The sequence below is a fragment of the Triticum dicoccoides genome, chromosome 1B (assembly GCF_002162155.2).
Source record: "Triticum dicoccoides isolate Atlit2015 ecotype Zavitan chromosome 1B, WEW_v2.0, whole genome shotgun sequence".
In the NCBI taxonomy this organism is placed as follows: Eukaryota; Viridiplantae; Streptophyta; class Magnoliopsida; order Poales; family Poaceae; genus Triticum; species Triticum dicoccoides.
In genome coordinates, this window is record NC_041381.1 from 508,163,516 (window position 1) to 508,178,695 (window position 15,180).

The following is a 15,180-nucleotide window of genomic DNA, read 5'->3' on the forward strand; positions in this document are numbered from 1 at the left end:
GGACACTAGTCCTTCGGGGCACATGCACGAAAACTTTTTGACTGTCATGCAAGGACAATATCAGCTCCGGGTATTGGAGTGGCGATACTAGAATTTCGGCTCCTTGTTATGGCGGTGGCAATGATCGTTTAGTGGTCCATGGACATCGATATATTTTTTATTATTTTTGACGTGTTTTATATGTCTGATGAATCTTTATAAACCTCTTACCTCAGTTCAAACTAACCACCGTTCAAAATTGCGACACTTAGTTTTACTCAAACGATAACGCCTACATGTGCGGTATGTTTGCACTTCGCCCACATGCGTTGATCCACGTTGATTCTGTTTTGCAAGAATCATAAAGGAATTTGTAGAAATTTGAATTATGGTTGGACCACGCGTGATAACTAGGTAAACACACATGGCAACTATTGTTTCACCAAATGTGGCAAGTAGTTAATCACACACGACAACTATCATAAATTAGACATGCATGACAACTATAGTTAACCAAAACAGAGAGAGTTGCCATACTTTTACAACTATATTTGCCATCCCGAATAATCAAAGTTGCCATCCCCAGGATGATTAAAGCATCATCCCGCAGGTAACTAACGTAGCTGCGTCAGGACGTGTGGGCATACTTGCTTCCTTCCATATGCGTGGGTGCGGATGAGTAGTATTTATTGGGCGTGTGGCACGAAATAGCTACGCCCATACGTGTAGGCAGTTCTAATGTTCGTCCACACATGACCCGTGTGGGTTGCCTCGTGTGGGTGGATGTCTACTATGCTAGATGTGTGGCAGGGGTCCATTTTTAATCGGATGGGGTTAGATATGACCCTTTGGATAAAAAAAGCTCGATGGTCAGCGTACTCGTCTACTATAATTTTACTGATGATGCTGCCTGCAATTGTACTGTATACCTGGCCACAAATCCATAGTACATAAGACGGATGTATCAGTCTCGGTCAGTGAACATTGACAGGCTTTCTCTTGTAAATGTAAGTCGCGGAGAAGTAGAGGAAAGCAAGAAGCTCCAGCGCGCTGAGAGCAGCAAGGAGCAGGTAGAAGTAATCAAGATGGCCCCTATTGAGGTTGTCGGCGAACCAGCTCGTCCCGCCGCCCCTCCTCGTCGCGCCGTCGATGACCGAGATGAGGAAGCTGCTGATGAAGCTGCCGACGCCAAGGACGCTCAGGTAGAGCGCGAGCCCGAGGCTCTTGAGCTCCACGGGCATCTGGTCGTAGAAGAACTCCTGCATGCCGACCATGGCGAACACGTCCGCCGCGCCCAGGAGCACGTACTGCGGCACGATCCACCACAGGCTCATGGGCACCACCGCGTCGGGCCGATCGACCACGCCGGCGTTCCTGGCCGCGCCGAGCCGCCTCATCTCCACCAGGGCCGCGACCACCAGCGTGGCAAGGGCGAGGGCCATGCCCGTGCCGATTCGCTGGAGCATGGTGATGCCCGAGGCCACTCCGGTGATCCTGCGCGCCACGGGCACCAGGACTCGGTCGTACAGCATGATGCATGTGATGACGCTGACGCCCAAGAAGCACTGGACCGCCGCGGGTGGTATCTCCAACGACGACGACCCGATCCTCCGGTCGAGTGTCGCTGCCTGCTTCGTGAACAGCGTCGGCGGCTGCGCGAACACCACGCCGTAGAGCAGACACGTCGCCCAGATTGGGAACAGCCTCGCCAGGCCCCTCACCTCCTCCATGAGGACGGCGTCCTCCGCGCAGTCACCCTCCGGCGACCTCTTGCGCCATGCCTTGACGGCCTTGCCGACACGCGAGAACGCGCTGGCGCCCTCGCCGTGACCGGAGGCGTAGAACCGGTACGTCCTGGTGCCGAGCAGGAAGACGACGAGCGCGAGCAGCATGATCACGCACGGCACGCCGAAGCCAAGGCCCCAGCTGACATTGTCCTGGACGTAGCTCATGATCGCGACGGTCACAGTGGCGCTCCCGCAGACCCCGAAGTACCACCAGTTGAAGAAGGAGCCTCGAGACGACGACTCGCCGGGGTCCGTCACGTCGAACTGGTCGGCCCCGAAGGCCTGCACGCAGGGCTTGTGGCCGCTCTGCGCGATGGCCACCAGGTAGAGTGAGACGTAGAAGAAGGCCGTCTGGAGGGAGGAAGGCGGGCATTCTCGCCGGCCGTCGGCCGTGAAGTTGCAGTGTTGGCTCTTGGGTGACGGGAACATGGACGAGAGCGTCAGCATGCCTAGGCCCTGCACAGCAGATTGTCAGTCCGCATTTGTGAGTTTCTTGAAGTTTTCTTTCCCGTGCAAATAAACTATTGTGACCGTGCGGCGATTGATGCGGCTTATAATTGCATGTTCGTCCCATTTTGGATAGAAAATGTGAAAAATTCCTGCTACCCTGCAAGTTACAAATAGACGGCGACCCCGTAACTGAAACCGAAAAATAAAATTGCGAATCAATGCCGCGCTATGTCGACGACGGGCTAGTGAATTCAACTATTTGTTTCGGTATAATTGATACGGATCACTCTGGCAAGAACCCAATGGCGCAGGTGTTTGCTTCTTTTGCAGAACAGAGGCCAGAAAGGCACGATCAAGAGTGCCATATGGGCCTTTCAGACCAGGCGAACATGTATGTGTGCATGCCGTCACGGTCATATCATATCACGGATCATCAAACAAATAATGGCGGGGCATGGATCATCAACTTTGAGACCGCTAAACCACTGAAAATGAGAAATGACTGATGTGAAAAGTGATGCAAAAGTGAAAGTGTCACTATTTCAGCTGAGTTAGAAAGATCAGAAGCAGAGTAGCTAGACAAACGTGACGCATGACAGAAGGATGGAGGAAACAGAGTTTGCTTGGGCTCTCATGTTTACTCACTGTAAAATCGCTATCATGCCAAGCACTAGTTGCTGTCTCTGCTTACCCCGGATCCAAAACATCCCTATGCGTGACCACTAATCTATACTACTAGTGTACGGAGGTGTACACTAGTGCGGAGTAGTACACGATTCTTTGCGCCATCTGTGCGGGATTTGTGCGATCTCAAGTCGCACGCAAGTGGCGGGTGGGACTGATAATGTCGGACAAGAAAGATCAGTGAACTCCCATGATCCAATCTAATGGCGCCTAGAGACTACAGAGAAATTAACTGAACAGTATACTTGAGACTGAGAATGGAGGAAGGGATTCCAGAGACGGCTGAGTTGCTAGGCTGACCGTGATGTAGAGCACGGAGGAGGCGACGATGGTGCGGTATCGCCCCAGCCACGAGTCGGCGACGGCGGCGCCGAGCAGCGGCAGCATCGACGCGGCGCCCGACCACGCGTTGACGGCCGCGGCGGCGGCGGCCGTGCTCTCCCCGAGCGGGCCGGTCAGGTAGCTGATGAGGTTGGAGGAGATGCCGTAGTACGCGAACCGCTCCGCCACCTCCACCCCTGGATTTCCCAACCCCCCAAAAGGCGCAAATTAGCAAAACGAATCGAGCAAACAAGCTAGGAGCGAGCTCGGTCGAGTGAGAGATTGTGGCCGGGCTTACAGATTATGAACAGAGCCGACCTCCAGCCGCCGGTGGCGTGACGGTGGCCGGATCCGGCGCGAAGGAGGGGGGCGGAGGAGCCGGAGTCCGACTCCGGCGCCATGCTGGATGGCTGGATGGCTGGCTGGGAAGTGGGAGTGAGGTGGGTGTGAGCTCCTCGCTGATTAGACGGTGACTTGAAGAGGCTTCCTGTATCGGTGGTGACCGTGATGCGTTCTTTTCAGTTCGGAGTCCCATTTGGCACTGTTTTTCAATTTGGTTTAGGTCGTTTTTCCTGCCCACACAGTTCTTGACACGTGTCTTTGTAGTAATTCCAGTCCAGACTGTATAGCCAAAAAATCGTTTGTTTTCATTTCAGTTTCAGGTCGTATTCTGCCTCCCCCTCTTCGACCTTCGAACACAAGTTGGCCCCAGCCTGTCCCTAGCGGGTCATTTGCAAACCCGTTACTAATTCATACCTTGATATTTGTGTGGACTTTTTTTTTTGCGGGTGAACATTTGTGTGGACATTGACTGGATGGGAATGACAGTAGCTTCAACAACAAGTAACAAAAATACTCCCTCCGTCTCAAAATAAGTGTCTCAACTTTGTACTAGCTCTAGTACAAATTTGTACTAAACTTAAGACACTTATTTTGTGACGGAGAGAGCCAAGTAACATGATGCTGGATGTACATACTGGATGCAAACCAGACTCTCGCTTAGCTATTTGTCGCTTTAACTTTCTTCTCTTGTTCAAAATTGACCACAACAAGAATATAATGAACCAGAAAACTGATGATATCAACAAAAAAAGTTGCACAAATGGCACACCATGTATTTGTTGGTCAATATAGTAGAGTTTCATACATCTTTGCACTCTATCTTGCCTTTATCTTGATGTCTTTCGTGAAAACAGCAGCCTCAAGCGCTAGATCAACCTGGTTGGGAGGTAGCGCAACCATGAAAATCTTCAACTTTGGCACTAGTCCATCCAGTACAAAACAGACCAAAACTCCCTCACTGAGATTATTCAACCTGATGAAGTCCTCCCACCCAACGCCATAGATGCGGGTTCCCCAATTTTATTTCCTGATCTCGATGAGGAATTTGCGCCCTTCACATTCCTCAAAAAGCATGCGGTCGTCAGTGGCGCAATTGAATTCGACCCTTGAGTGGCATGGGATAAACTGCAGAAAATAGCAAAAAGAAATGGAAAAAGGAAGGGCAAAATATAGGCTATCCTCATGCTTGCCGGGGAATGAGATGTTTGCAGATGAGACTGACAAATAGCTAAACTCTAAAAAATGATGGACTAAAAAAGGAAATGAATGCAACAAGTAATGACTAAATGAGAAAAAGAAATCTAAGAAAAAGCTAAAGTTGATATAATTCTATCAGCTAAAAGGACTAAGTTTGTATCTGAAACCGGAAAAAACTGAATTCATAGACAAAATAAAGAAGAAATGAAATGTTTAACTGAACAGGGCAACTATCATGCTATCATAAAACATACAGGGAGGTGTTGGTAATATCCACATCATGGCCTTGTAAAAATGAGTGATGAATGAAAAAATAACCATAACAAGAACTAGACTGTAGTGATAAATTAATAACTGACCATGACAGTGAACCAGATTATAGTGATTTTTTTTGAAACAGAACTATAGTGATAAATTGAACATATTCAAAACTAAGTTATCACAAAGCTTTCAAAGTCCTCAGACAACCAAACCCCAAAATTTAAACGCGATGAGCGACGGCCAGCGCAGTCGGTCTTGCAGATTGGGTACGCCATCCCCATTACATATGGGGCAGAGAAAAAACTATTTGTTAGCAAAAAGATGACTGAAAAACTAAGAACAGAGACTCACCAGATAACTAATTTAAACTATAGGAATTATAAACACATATCAAGTCTAACAAATTTAAAATGAATGCTGAAAATACAGGAATAGCAAAGTAAACTAAAAATAATAAGCTGAATGGAAATTGAACTAGTTAGAATAATAAATGACTTAACTTAAAACTGATAGACAAGAACAAACACTGACCAAATAACTGAAGAGAACTAAATGAGACACTTAAGATACTGAGCAAACACTAACCAAATAACTAATCACTTGACGTATAGTTGAAGAGAACTAAAACTGATACTTAGGAGTACTGATGACTAAAAACTGAAAATAATCTAGGAAAAAAATTGTGCAAAAATCTAAAAACTTAGGACTTACATGAACATAAGGTTCAAAACAGAAATAACATCTACTAAAAGACAAGACTCATGAGAGATAGGACTGAAGAAAGATGCAAATGATAACTAAATATGATAAAATGAGGACAAATACTATTAGAAAAACTAATATGGCAAGCTTACAAACTGAGGAACAAAAATAATGAACCATGAATACTTAGGAATAAGTACTGAAAATAAGTGGGACAAATGAAAGAGTAATTTACTATCATTTTTAGCTGAAAAAGATACACTAACTCAGACTAAAAAAGAGATAAAATACTGAAGAAATGAAAAAGTAGAAATGATGAATGGGGAGGAAAATTAAGCGAAGACTTTGCCGTCCTCTATAACTGACAAGATGGCAAGGCATATCAATGAAGAATGACAAGACAACAGATAAATGATAAAAATAGCAAGCTTACAGAGTGACAAACAAAGTGCAGACTAAAAAAATAGAGGCGGCGAGACTGAAGGATGAGAATGAGGATTCAGTAACAGCCATGCCTATCTTGAGCCACTTAAGTAGGACACTCCTATTTATATACGAAAAATGAAAACTAAAGAAAAAAGATAGAACAACAAAAATATTTACCGAAAAGGATAGCCAGTTTTAAGTTTTGGGCTTGAAATTTAAGAGGTAGACACTTAAGTAGGACACTACAAACTGATTTCTAAGAAGAATAATAAGAAGTCAGTTGTTCATCTTAGAATGAATATATAGAGAAAATGATTGACAACAACATAAGAGACCAGACCAAGAGACTTAGGGAGAAATGGACAAAAAAGACACTAGAGTGAAGAAAATGAACAAAAGCCACTAGGCCGTGACCACACACGCCTCTAGCCAGCTAGCCGACACCTTAGAATAGTGCATAACGACATCCACAATTCCATGCTCGTGCAACACTGGCAATCTTCCTACACAAGATTAGCATATGAGAATGGGCCAGAGCTCAACTGACCAGGAACCCACCCAAAAAACGGAAACGTGACCACCTCAAGCAGTTGAGACTACTCATTGAAGAAAATTCGGCGGATTACCACTATTACATAAGTATCAATACATTCACAGAGAAATGCTTGTATGAATTGGTTAAGGGGGAATGTATATGTTTAGCAAAACACTAGAGACCAAATAAAAAGATGGGGTGCATAAGACTACAATTTAAGCTATATAAAGCTGCAATGAAACCTTCTGACTTTTGAAAAAAAATGGTCGAGGGAAGCAACAAGCTTGATGACCAAGAAACAGGGACTTGCGTGATAACAAAAAAACATGGGAAATATATAGAGACAATAGAATAAGATGGAACACCTCAGATATGTGATTCAGGGTACTGCTTGTACCAAATTGCTGCAGATTTTCATATGTACAGAATGTAAAACAAGACTAGAACATTCATGGACACCATGAATCGAAACAAACACCTAGTAACTAATATATGTAGTATATTATCTTGACATGATTGCATGACTTTCACATTAAATAAAATTGAGCACATGGTAGCATTTCAGTTCCATCTAGACACAACGAAATCATCACAAAAGCATTGGTTTTGCCTCAATTTTAATTGACTGCTGTAGAGACTTGCAAAACTGAATTCCAATCAACCTGAAACAGCAGAAAGGTATTAGGACTTGATTGCTGCAGATCTGCAAAACTGAACCCGAATTAACCTATACAATAATAGAGAGAATTAGGATTTGAGATCTGCTTGTGTTCTAGGGTTCAAGAAGGGAGAGAGGGAGACTCACGGACACCAGAATAGAGAGTAATGGAGGGATGGGCACCATGGGAGGGGAAGGAGAGAGAGAAGGCGCCATGGTAGGGAAGGATGTGTTGGAGGAGAGGGGCAGCAAATGGAGAGAAGAAAGGGAGGAGATATGCCACGGAGAAGATAATATCTGAAGTTTTACCTGCGCCGCCGTCGCCGAGACCTCTCCGTCGTCGCCTCGAGCCCACCGTCGTCGCCATGGATAAGGATTGAGGAGGACAGACCAGATCCTCCACGCGACCCTGGAAAACAGCGGGCGCGAAAATAACCCAAAAGGATGCACTGAGACCCACTAAGACAAAGCGGGCCCAAAAAGTTCAGCCACACCAGCGCAGATCTCAGAACTGAATCGAACGACAGAAAATTCGACTTGAAGCCAAAATGAAAACAGCCGCCTGTTTTTTAGTAAAACTGTTCTTTTTTTTTCTCTCGAGAGAGAACACTGTTTTGGCTTAGTTAACCAAGACATAACATGTAACAAAAAAAAATGCACGGATCTAAATATAAGATCTCACAAATATGACATCGACTAAGACAAAATCAAATCTCAGTTGACTGAAATTTAGCAAGACTATTTGCGTGAGGCAGCACGCTACTTTTCACTTCCTTTTTCGGAAATCTGTTATTTTTCATTTCACTTCAGGGTGTAATTTTATTTTTTTTGGATTTCATAATACATCTAACTTCACACCACAAAGAAATGTTAAAATTACGTGTCACATCTAACTTCACACCACAAAGAAACCTGCTATTTCAATTTCACGTCAGTGTCTACTTGGCCACATACACCCCTTATTCATCTAAATTTTGTTTCCTTTTTACGCATAATAATTATTCTATTTATTGTCACTTCCATTCTTCGGTCAAAATTACGTTGTATTTGTCTGAAGAGGGAGGAAAGATTTGTTACTCCTAGTCTTTGTACCAACAAAGACGCATAAAACCAAAATTATTACCCCTACACACTCCATTATCCTATGTAGAGTGTATTAGATATTTTTTGAAAACACCACCCCATATATTACTCAATTAAACAAGGTATTACAATAATTCATGCAACATACGCCGCGCAAGATGGAAACGAATCAAGAAGAACATTGTCCGGCCTATTGTCAAAACTAAATTTGCAATGTCAGGCGCCCCCGAATTTGGGCAACGGTTGATTTTAGAAAGCTTAAAGTCTTCAAGAAGTCCAATCAAGGCAATGGCTTCCCTTTTCAGGACAGTGAGGTTGGACTTGTCAAGTGTATCATTTGTAAGAAAAGAGGCCACAAAGGAACAATCACTTTCCAAAATACTAATAGAGTTATGAATTATGAAAAGTAATACCGATATAGAGGCTGGCAAGGCACGCCCGAAGCTCCAGTTCATCCACGCTAGAACATAATCCAAGAAAATCCAAAGAAAAAATAAGAACATCCCATGAGGATTCCTGGCAACGACCCTCACGCTAGCAGCACTGATGCGCTCCACAAAACTAGCGTCAATGTTGATCTTTATACACTTAGACCCTGCTTGGAATCGGTGTATCTATATACATCTATATTTATTTTACAAGTGTATATCACCAACCACACTTGATTTTCACATGGAAAAAAAGATGGACGGAGGCGTGTAATTTTTACAGGGGTAATAGCTCTTCGAAACGAGAATCCAATCATATGCCCTCAGAATTTGGGGTTGCCACACCTCATGCTTCCTTTCATAAGCAATGTTTGCCCTTAAGCCAAACATCACCCCCTTACCTTGTTACTAGAATCCAACCGAGGCGTGAAGTGGCAGGACACAAATGATGATCAATAGTTATTCACAAAATGGGCGAAGCCGGATATGGATTCCAAACCCTTGCCAAAAATCAAATTATTCCTTAAATGCCAATAAAATTTGATGTCGTATCGTCGGACGTAGCTGATTCAACAGAATAAGCAACCAATCTGACCCAGAAATATTAATAATTCTTTCTCAGAATATTCTAAACGTCCCTCATAGCTATACGTAGCGCACGAGCATTCGGACAAATCACAAGAGTATGAAAGTATTTTTCTCTTCCATACCACAAATCGAACACAATCCTGAGTTAGACAGGTGATATGTAACTCTATTAACATGTACAACTAGGTTATTATAAGCGGCACATACCACACACAAAATTTAATCTTCCGGTGTATTAGATTTTGTAAAGACATGGGTTTGATCAAGAATCACTCCATTAATTCACCATTTATATGATGATACCAAACTAGAATTAGCAGTAAATTCTTTAAAAAGAAGCTGCCAATATAAATTCCATGATATGTAAACCACATAGCAGTAATAATAAAAATAGTCAATTGCTTGTCTTAGCAAAATACATACGAGATGGAGGGAGTACAGGGCTAAACATGGTGCAAGCCAAAAACGAGATGCACCTGTTACCAAGTAATGATGTCTTAAAAGAAATGTTGGAATTTTTTTTGACTGGAAATACTTGAAAATTTTAGGATATCGATGTCGCCACCGAATACAAAGATGCAAACATAACATGTGGTTTTCGCCCTAGAGAAGTAGATCCTCCTAAATTTTCAAGCAAGCTTCGATACGAACTCACTGAACCTAGCCATCAAGTCATGTTATCTAGAGTTGCATCGGTAATTTTTGGGACTGACTATGTGCTAGTCTACCAAAATCCCAGTTTGTGCCAGTCGATCGTTCTCCGCCCTCGATCTCTTATCTAACGGATGCCAAGTCATCTTTCACCTTCAACCGTTTTTTGAAAACATATGACGGGCACAACGCTGCATCTTCTTCCTCCCGATGCCTTCTTCCAACCGCCCCCATGGACCACCGGCCAAACCATCCCACCATCGCCCGCGGTCGACGGTGCTCCCGCGCAGCCTCGCCACCCCACCCTCCCCAGAACCTCCTCCCACCGCAGTGCAGCTGCCGCCCCCGGCCATCCCTCTAGCCCCCGGACCGATGGAGATTTTCCCCTGCGATTTTGTACCACCGTCGTGCTGCCGCCCCCACCCCCACCACCCATCAACGGTAGATGATGAGGTAGCCCTCCGGTGAGCTCCTTCCTTCCCTCCGGCCTCCCTCCAGCGAACTTCTTCGCCTTTCTCAAAATCGACTGACCAAAATTAGATTTTCCGACTGACGTTTACATATTGTGATAATTTTTTCCACCTAAATCCCTACAACAAATCGCACTTAAATTTACTTGCTTTTTACACAACCGCGTGGGAAATTGGCTCAACGTTACTTAAAGTTAGGCTCTCGACAGAGCTATGTTCTCCCAAAACCCTCTTTGTGGCGTGTCCAATGTCATGATAATCGGCCCCGGCCGGATCGAAGTGGGGAATAGCCATCTTAAAAATGTAAGCATGTACACCTTGAATTCATATTTATCCTATGCCTAGCACGAGTAGAGTATATACTTACTGCTAATTCTAACCAACGGTAGCTGATGCTGCCTTCTTCTTGTACTTGAAAGTTACGGCGAAGAAGACGTACACCACAAGCTCGAGCGCGCTGAGCGCGGCGATGAGCCAGTAGAAGTAGTCGAGGTGGCCGCGGTTGAGATTGTTGGAGAACCAGCTCTGCCCCCTTTCCGACGTCCACTTGTCGATGCCCGACACGAGGCCGCTGCTGATGAAGCTGCCGATGCCGAAGATGCTGAGGTAGAGCGCCAGCCCGATGCTGCGCAGCTTGTCGGGCACCTGGTCGTAGAAGAACTCCTGCAGGCCGACCATGGTGAAGACGTCCGCCGCGCCGAACAGCACGTACTGCGGCACCATCCACCACAGGCTCATCGGGACCGGCACCTTGGGCAGGTCCGCCAGGCCGGCGTCCGCCGCGATCCGGAGCCGGCGCGTCTCCACGAGCGCCGCGACCACCATCGACACGAGCGAGAGCACCATCCCGACGCCGATGCGCTGCAGCATGGTGATGCCAGAGGAGACGCCGGTGCAGCGGCGCGCCAGCGGCACGATGGCGCGGTCGTAGATGGGCATGAAGAGCACGATGGTGATGCTGATGAAGCTCTGCAGCGCCGCCGGCGGCACCTGGACTCGCTTGCCGACGTGCCGGTCGAGGGTCGCCGCCTGCTTCGTGAAGAACGTCGACGACTGGGAGAACGCCACGGCGTAGATCAGGCACGTCGCCCAGATCGGGAACAGCCGGAGGACGCCCTTGACTTCCTCGATGAGGTCCGCGTTGCTGATCACCACCCCCTGCTCTTCCTCGTCGACCTGAGCACTGCAAATTTTGGCGAAAGCACATCAATGGCTACGTCGCGTTCCTGCATCTCATCGACTGAACACGCTGCCAAACACTCTGAATTACCTGTATTCCGGCACCGATGTTGCCGCACGATGAGCTTCATGCGAATCGGAGGCTGCAAGGGGACTCAACTTCCGCCGCTTGGTCCGCCACGTGGCGAAAGCCTCGCCGGTACGAGCGAACAGGCTCCGCTGCTTGCCGTCGGAGACGTAGTAGCGGTACGTGCGGGTGCCGAGCAAGAAGACGGCGAGGGCGCAGGCCATCACGACGCAGGGGATGCCGAAGCCGAGGCCCCAGCCGATGTTGTCCTGGATGTAGCTGAGGAACACGAGCGTGACGGCGGTGCCGGCGCATATGCCGAAGTACCACCAGTTGAAGAAGGAGCTCCGGGAGACGGCCTCCCGCGGGTGGCTCGCGTCGAACTGGTCGGCGCCGAAGGCCTGTACGCACGGCTTGTGCCCGCCCTGCGCGAGGGCCACCAGGTAGAGGGAGGTGTAGAACGCGGCCATCTGCAGACCGGACGGCGGCGAGCAGGGCGTGCCGCCGTCGGTGTTGCTGCATTTGTGATTGCCGGAGGAGAGCAATGTCGAGAGAGCCAACATTCCTAAACCCTGCACGCAGTTTCAGTCGCGCCAATTGAGAAATTTAGAAATGTAATGCATACGATCCTGTATCGTGAATCAAACATCGGAGAAAGAAGAGCAGAGTGAAATCTCGTCCTCCAAAAATTATACAGTACTCCCTCCGTTCAAGTTGTTTTGAATATTTCAATATAAACATACAAATTGAAATTGAAAAAAGTGAAAAACACATTAAAGCGTCTCTATATACATCAAATTCACAAAAAAGTTGAAACATCCTATATTTATGAAAAAAGGGAGTACTAATTATTGTAAAAAGGATGGGAGTACCAAACAACTCTTCGCTCTAGCCTCCTGAAACCAAGATGCTAGGGTTTCCTTGCCTCTCGCCGGCGCCGCTGCCGGTCCACCGCGTCTTCTATGGTTCTTGGTCCATGGAGGTGCGGTGGATCCCGGCCCTTGCCGGCGGGAGGGCTCCGTCTGTAGGTATTTTTTCTAAAATTTTGCCAGGGTTTGTGCCATGCTTAGGACGATGAGGCGATCGCGGCTTCTTGAAGGTGGAATAAGGTCCTCCCCGTCTAGCCTCCATCCCGGCGGAGCTTCTAACGTCGTTGGAGGGCGTGTGGAGGTGTGTCTCCGACGGATCTCATGGGATCCGGTCGGCGCCTGTCTTATGTGGATCCGCTTGGACCCGGTCTTCGTTCGTCTACGTACATTTGTGTTGGATCCTTTCGATCTACGCTTCACTTCATCGGTTGCGGTTTGTTCTGGTGCGCTGGTCCTATGGGGCCTTAGCATGACGACTTTTCGACTGTCTACTACAATAATGTTAGTCGGGCTCCGATTAGAGAGGGACGATGACGGCGGCGCGCCTTTGGCTCGCTCCAGTGCTTGTAGTCGTTGCTAGGTGGTCTACGGACCTGGATGTAATATTTATTTCTGGTGTTCTTTGTACTATCTTGACAGTTCATGAATAGATCGGAAGTATTCTCACAAAAAAAAGGAGTACTAATTATTGTTAGTCATGCCTCTTATCAAGGAAGACCCGGGCCGGCAAAGTACTGGAGCTGTTACAATTTTTTTCCCTTTGTAGTTTTATTATCAGTTTTCACTGTTTGCAGCAATTTGTTTTTCCCTTTTAATTTAGTTTTTATTTTTTCTTTGATTTTCATCGGATTTGTCCTTTTAAAAAAATTGACACATGTCTGCGTTTTTCATACACATTGTATATTTTTCGTATGCATAAAAAACATTCTTTACACATGTTTCACATTTGTTATGTTCATGATTGACATTAATTCTAAATATTTGTTTTGATGTCTATTTTTTCATACAAATTGTTCGTTTTTGTATATATCTAAAAGATCTTTTGCACGTTTTACTTTTTAAAATTCATGATCTAAAAAATACATGTTTTGAACATTTTTTTTGAAAGATCTAAGTTTTATATCCGACTTTTTCACATCGTATAAACAATTTGTAAATATGTTACAAACATATTTCTGAAACTCGTGAACATTTTTTGAATGTAACATGATCCTTTTATTGATATGAAACTTTTTTTTAATTACGGGATTTTTTTACATCGTATAAACACGTTTTTTAGAAATGTTATGAACATTTTTTTGGAACACGTGAACATTTTTTATATGTCAGAAATAGTTTTTGACTACTATCAGCATTCTTTTTAAATTGCACTAACAAACTTTTAAAACAAGTTAACATTTTTCTTATTCATAGTTAACATTTTCAAAAAAACTAAATTAGTTTTTTGGAATATATTTATTTTGAATGTCTTAAAATATAAAAAAATGAAACCGGTCAACTCAACTGACACTATTGGGCAGGCCTAGTTAGCACGTTCCCTAAGGTGAGACGTACCTCTTTCTCATTGTAAACAAGACAAAGACGCACTGTCCAACAGAAGTTTACCTAACCAAATCCCATCAACAGCAATAGGCACCTACTTTCCCCTCTGTCCCAATAGAAAAACCTACCCCCCCACTCAAGAAGAAAGGTACCGCCTATATGTCAGTTGACTTCCCTGGAGTATGTTTCATCTCCTCTCGTTGTCTTTCTCCTGACGCCAGCCGGGCTGCCTGCCACCATCACCCACAACCGGTGGCCCTGCCACGTATGCCTTGCCTCCACACCCTTCTTAGGGCATGAGCAATGGGCGGCCATCCACGCAAGCCCATTAAGTTGAGACCATCGTTTAATTCACATATATCCCGAAATCACTAATTAAGGAGTACTCATTATGGAGATCATTCCAACTTTCTCAGGTTGTGACAAGTGGCGCGCTGCATGTGCACCACTTGTCGCAGTGTTTTTCCTTTTTTCGTAGATCCGTTTATTCAAAATATTTTATCTCTTAAACCGTGCGTCCAAATTTCGAACCGCTTTCGCCGTTGGATTCCTCGCGTCGAGATATTCAAAACTAGATCCCATGTTGATAGGTTTTGATAAACTTTTTTTCATGAAAAAACCGGATGAAAAACCGACGAAAAAATCAAACTGGGAACACGGGTTTTTTCCCTTTCTGAAAGAGGCACGTCCATGCCTCTGACGAAATCACAATCGTGCCTCTCGCGAAAGAAAAACAAACAGAAAACACTTTTTTCCTTTTCAAAAGAGGCACGCCCGTGCCTCTCGCGAAAGCAAAACCGTGCCTCTCGCGGAAGAAAAAAAACAGAAAACGCATTTTTTCCTTTCCGAAAGAGGTATGCCCGTGCCTCTTTCGAAAGCACAAATATGCCTCTCGTGGAAGCAAAACTGTGCCTCTCGCGAAAGAAAAAAACAAACAGAAATCGTGTTTTTTTTTTTCATT

The 15,180-nt window shown here is 45.5% G+C and overlaps 2 protein-coding genes across 2 annotated transcripts in view; both read right to left on the minus strand.

The window, feature by feature from the left end:
- Positions 1–846: 846 nt before the first annotated feature.
- Positions 847–3,713, minus strand: LOC119345232 (protein NRT1/ PTR FAMILY 5.10-like). Its single transcript, XM_037615388.1, has 3 exons — positions 3,520–3,713; positions 3,201–3,418; positions 847–2,222 (listed from the first exon to the last, which is right to left on the minus strand). The coding sequence occupies exons 1-3, from the start codon at positions 3,620–3,622 to the stop codon at positions 954–956; spliced, it is 1,590 nt and encodes a 529-aa protein (XP_037471285.1). The 5' UTR covers positions 3,623–3,713; the 3' UTR covers positions 847–953.
- A 6,985-nt stretch (positions 3,714–10,698) lies between these two features.
- LOC119345223 (protein NRT1/ PTR FAMILY 5.10-like) overlaps positions 10,699–15,180 on the minus strand; it is an 8,982-nt gene continuing 4,500 nt past the window's right edge. The window contains exons 3-4 of the mRNA XM_037615385.1: positions 11,833–12,380; positions 10,699–11,745 (exon numbers count right to left, since the gene is read on the minus strand). Of these exons, the coding sequence (XP_037471282.1) occupies positions 10,938–11,745; positions 11,833–12,380 (1,356 nt within the window). The 3' untranslated portion in view covers positions 10,699–10,937. The remainder of the gene's footprint in view (positions 11,746–11,832; positions 12,381–15,180) is intronic.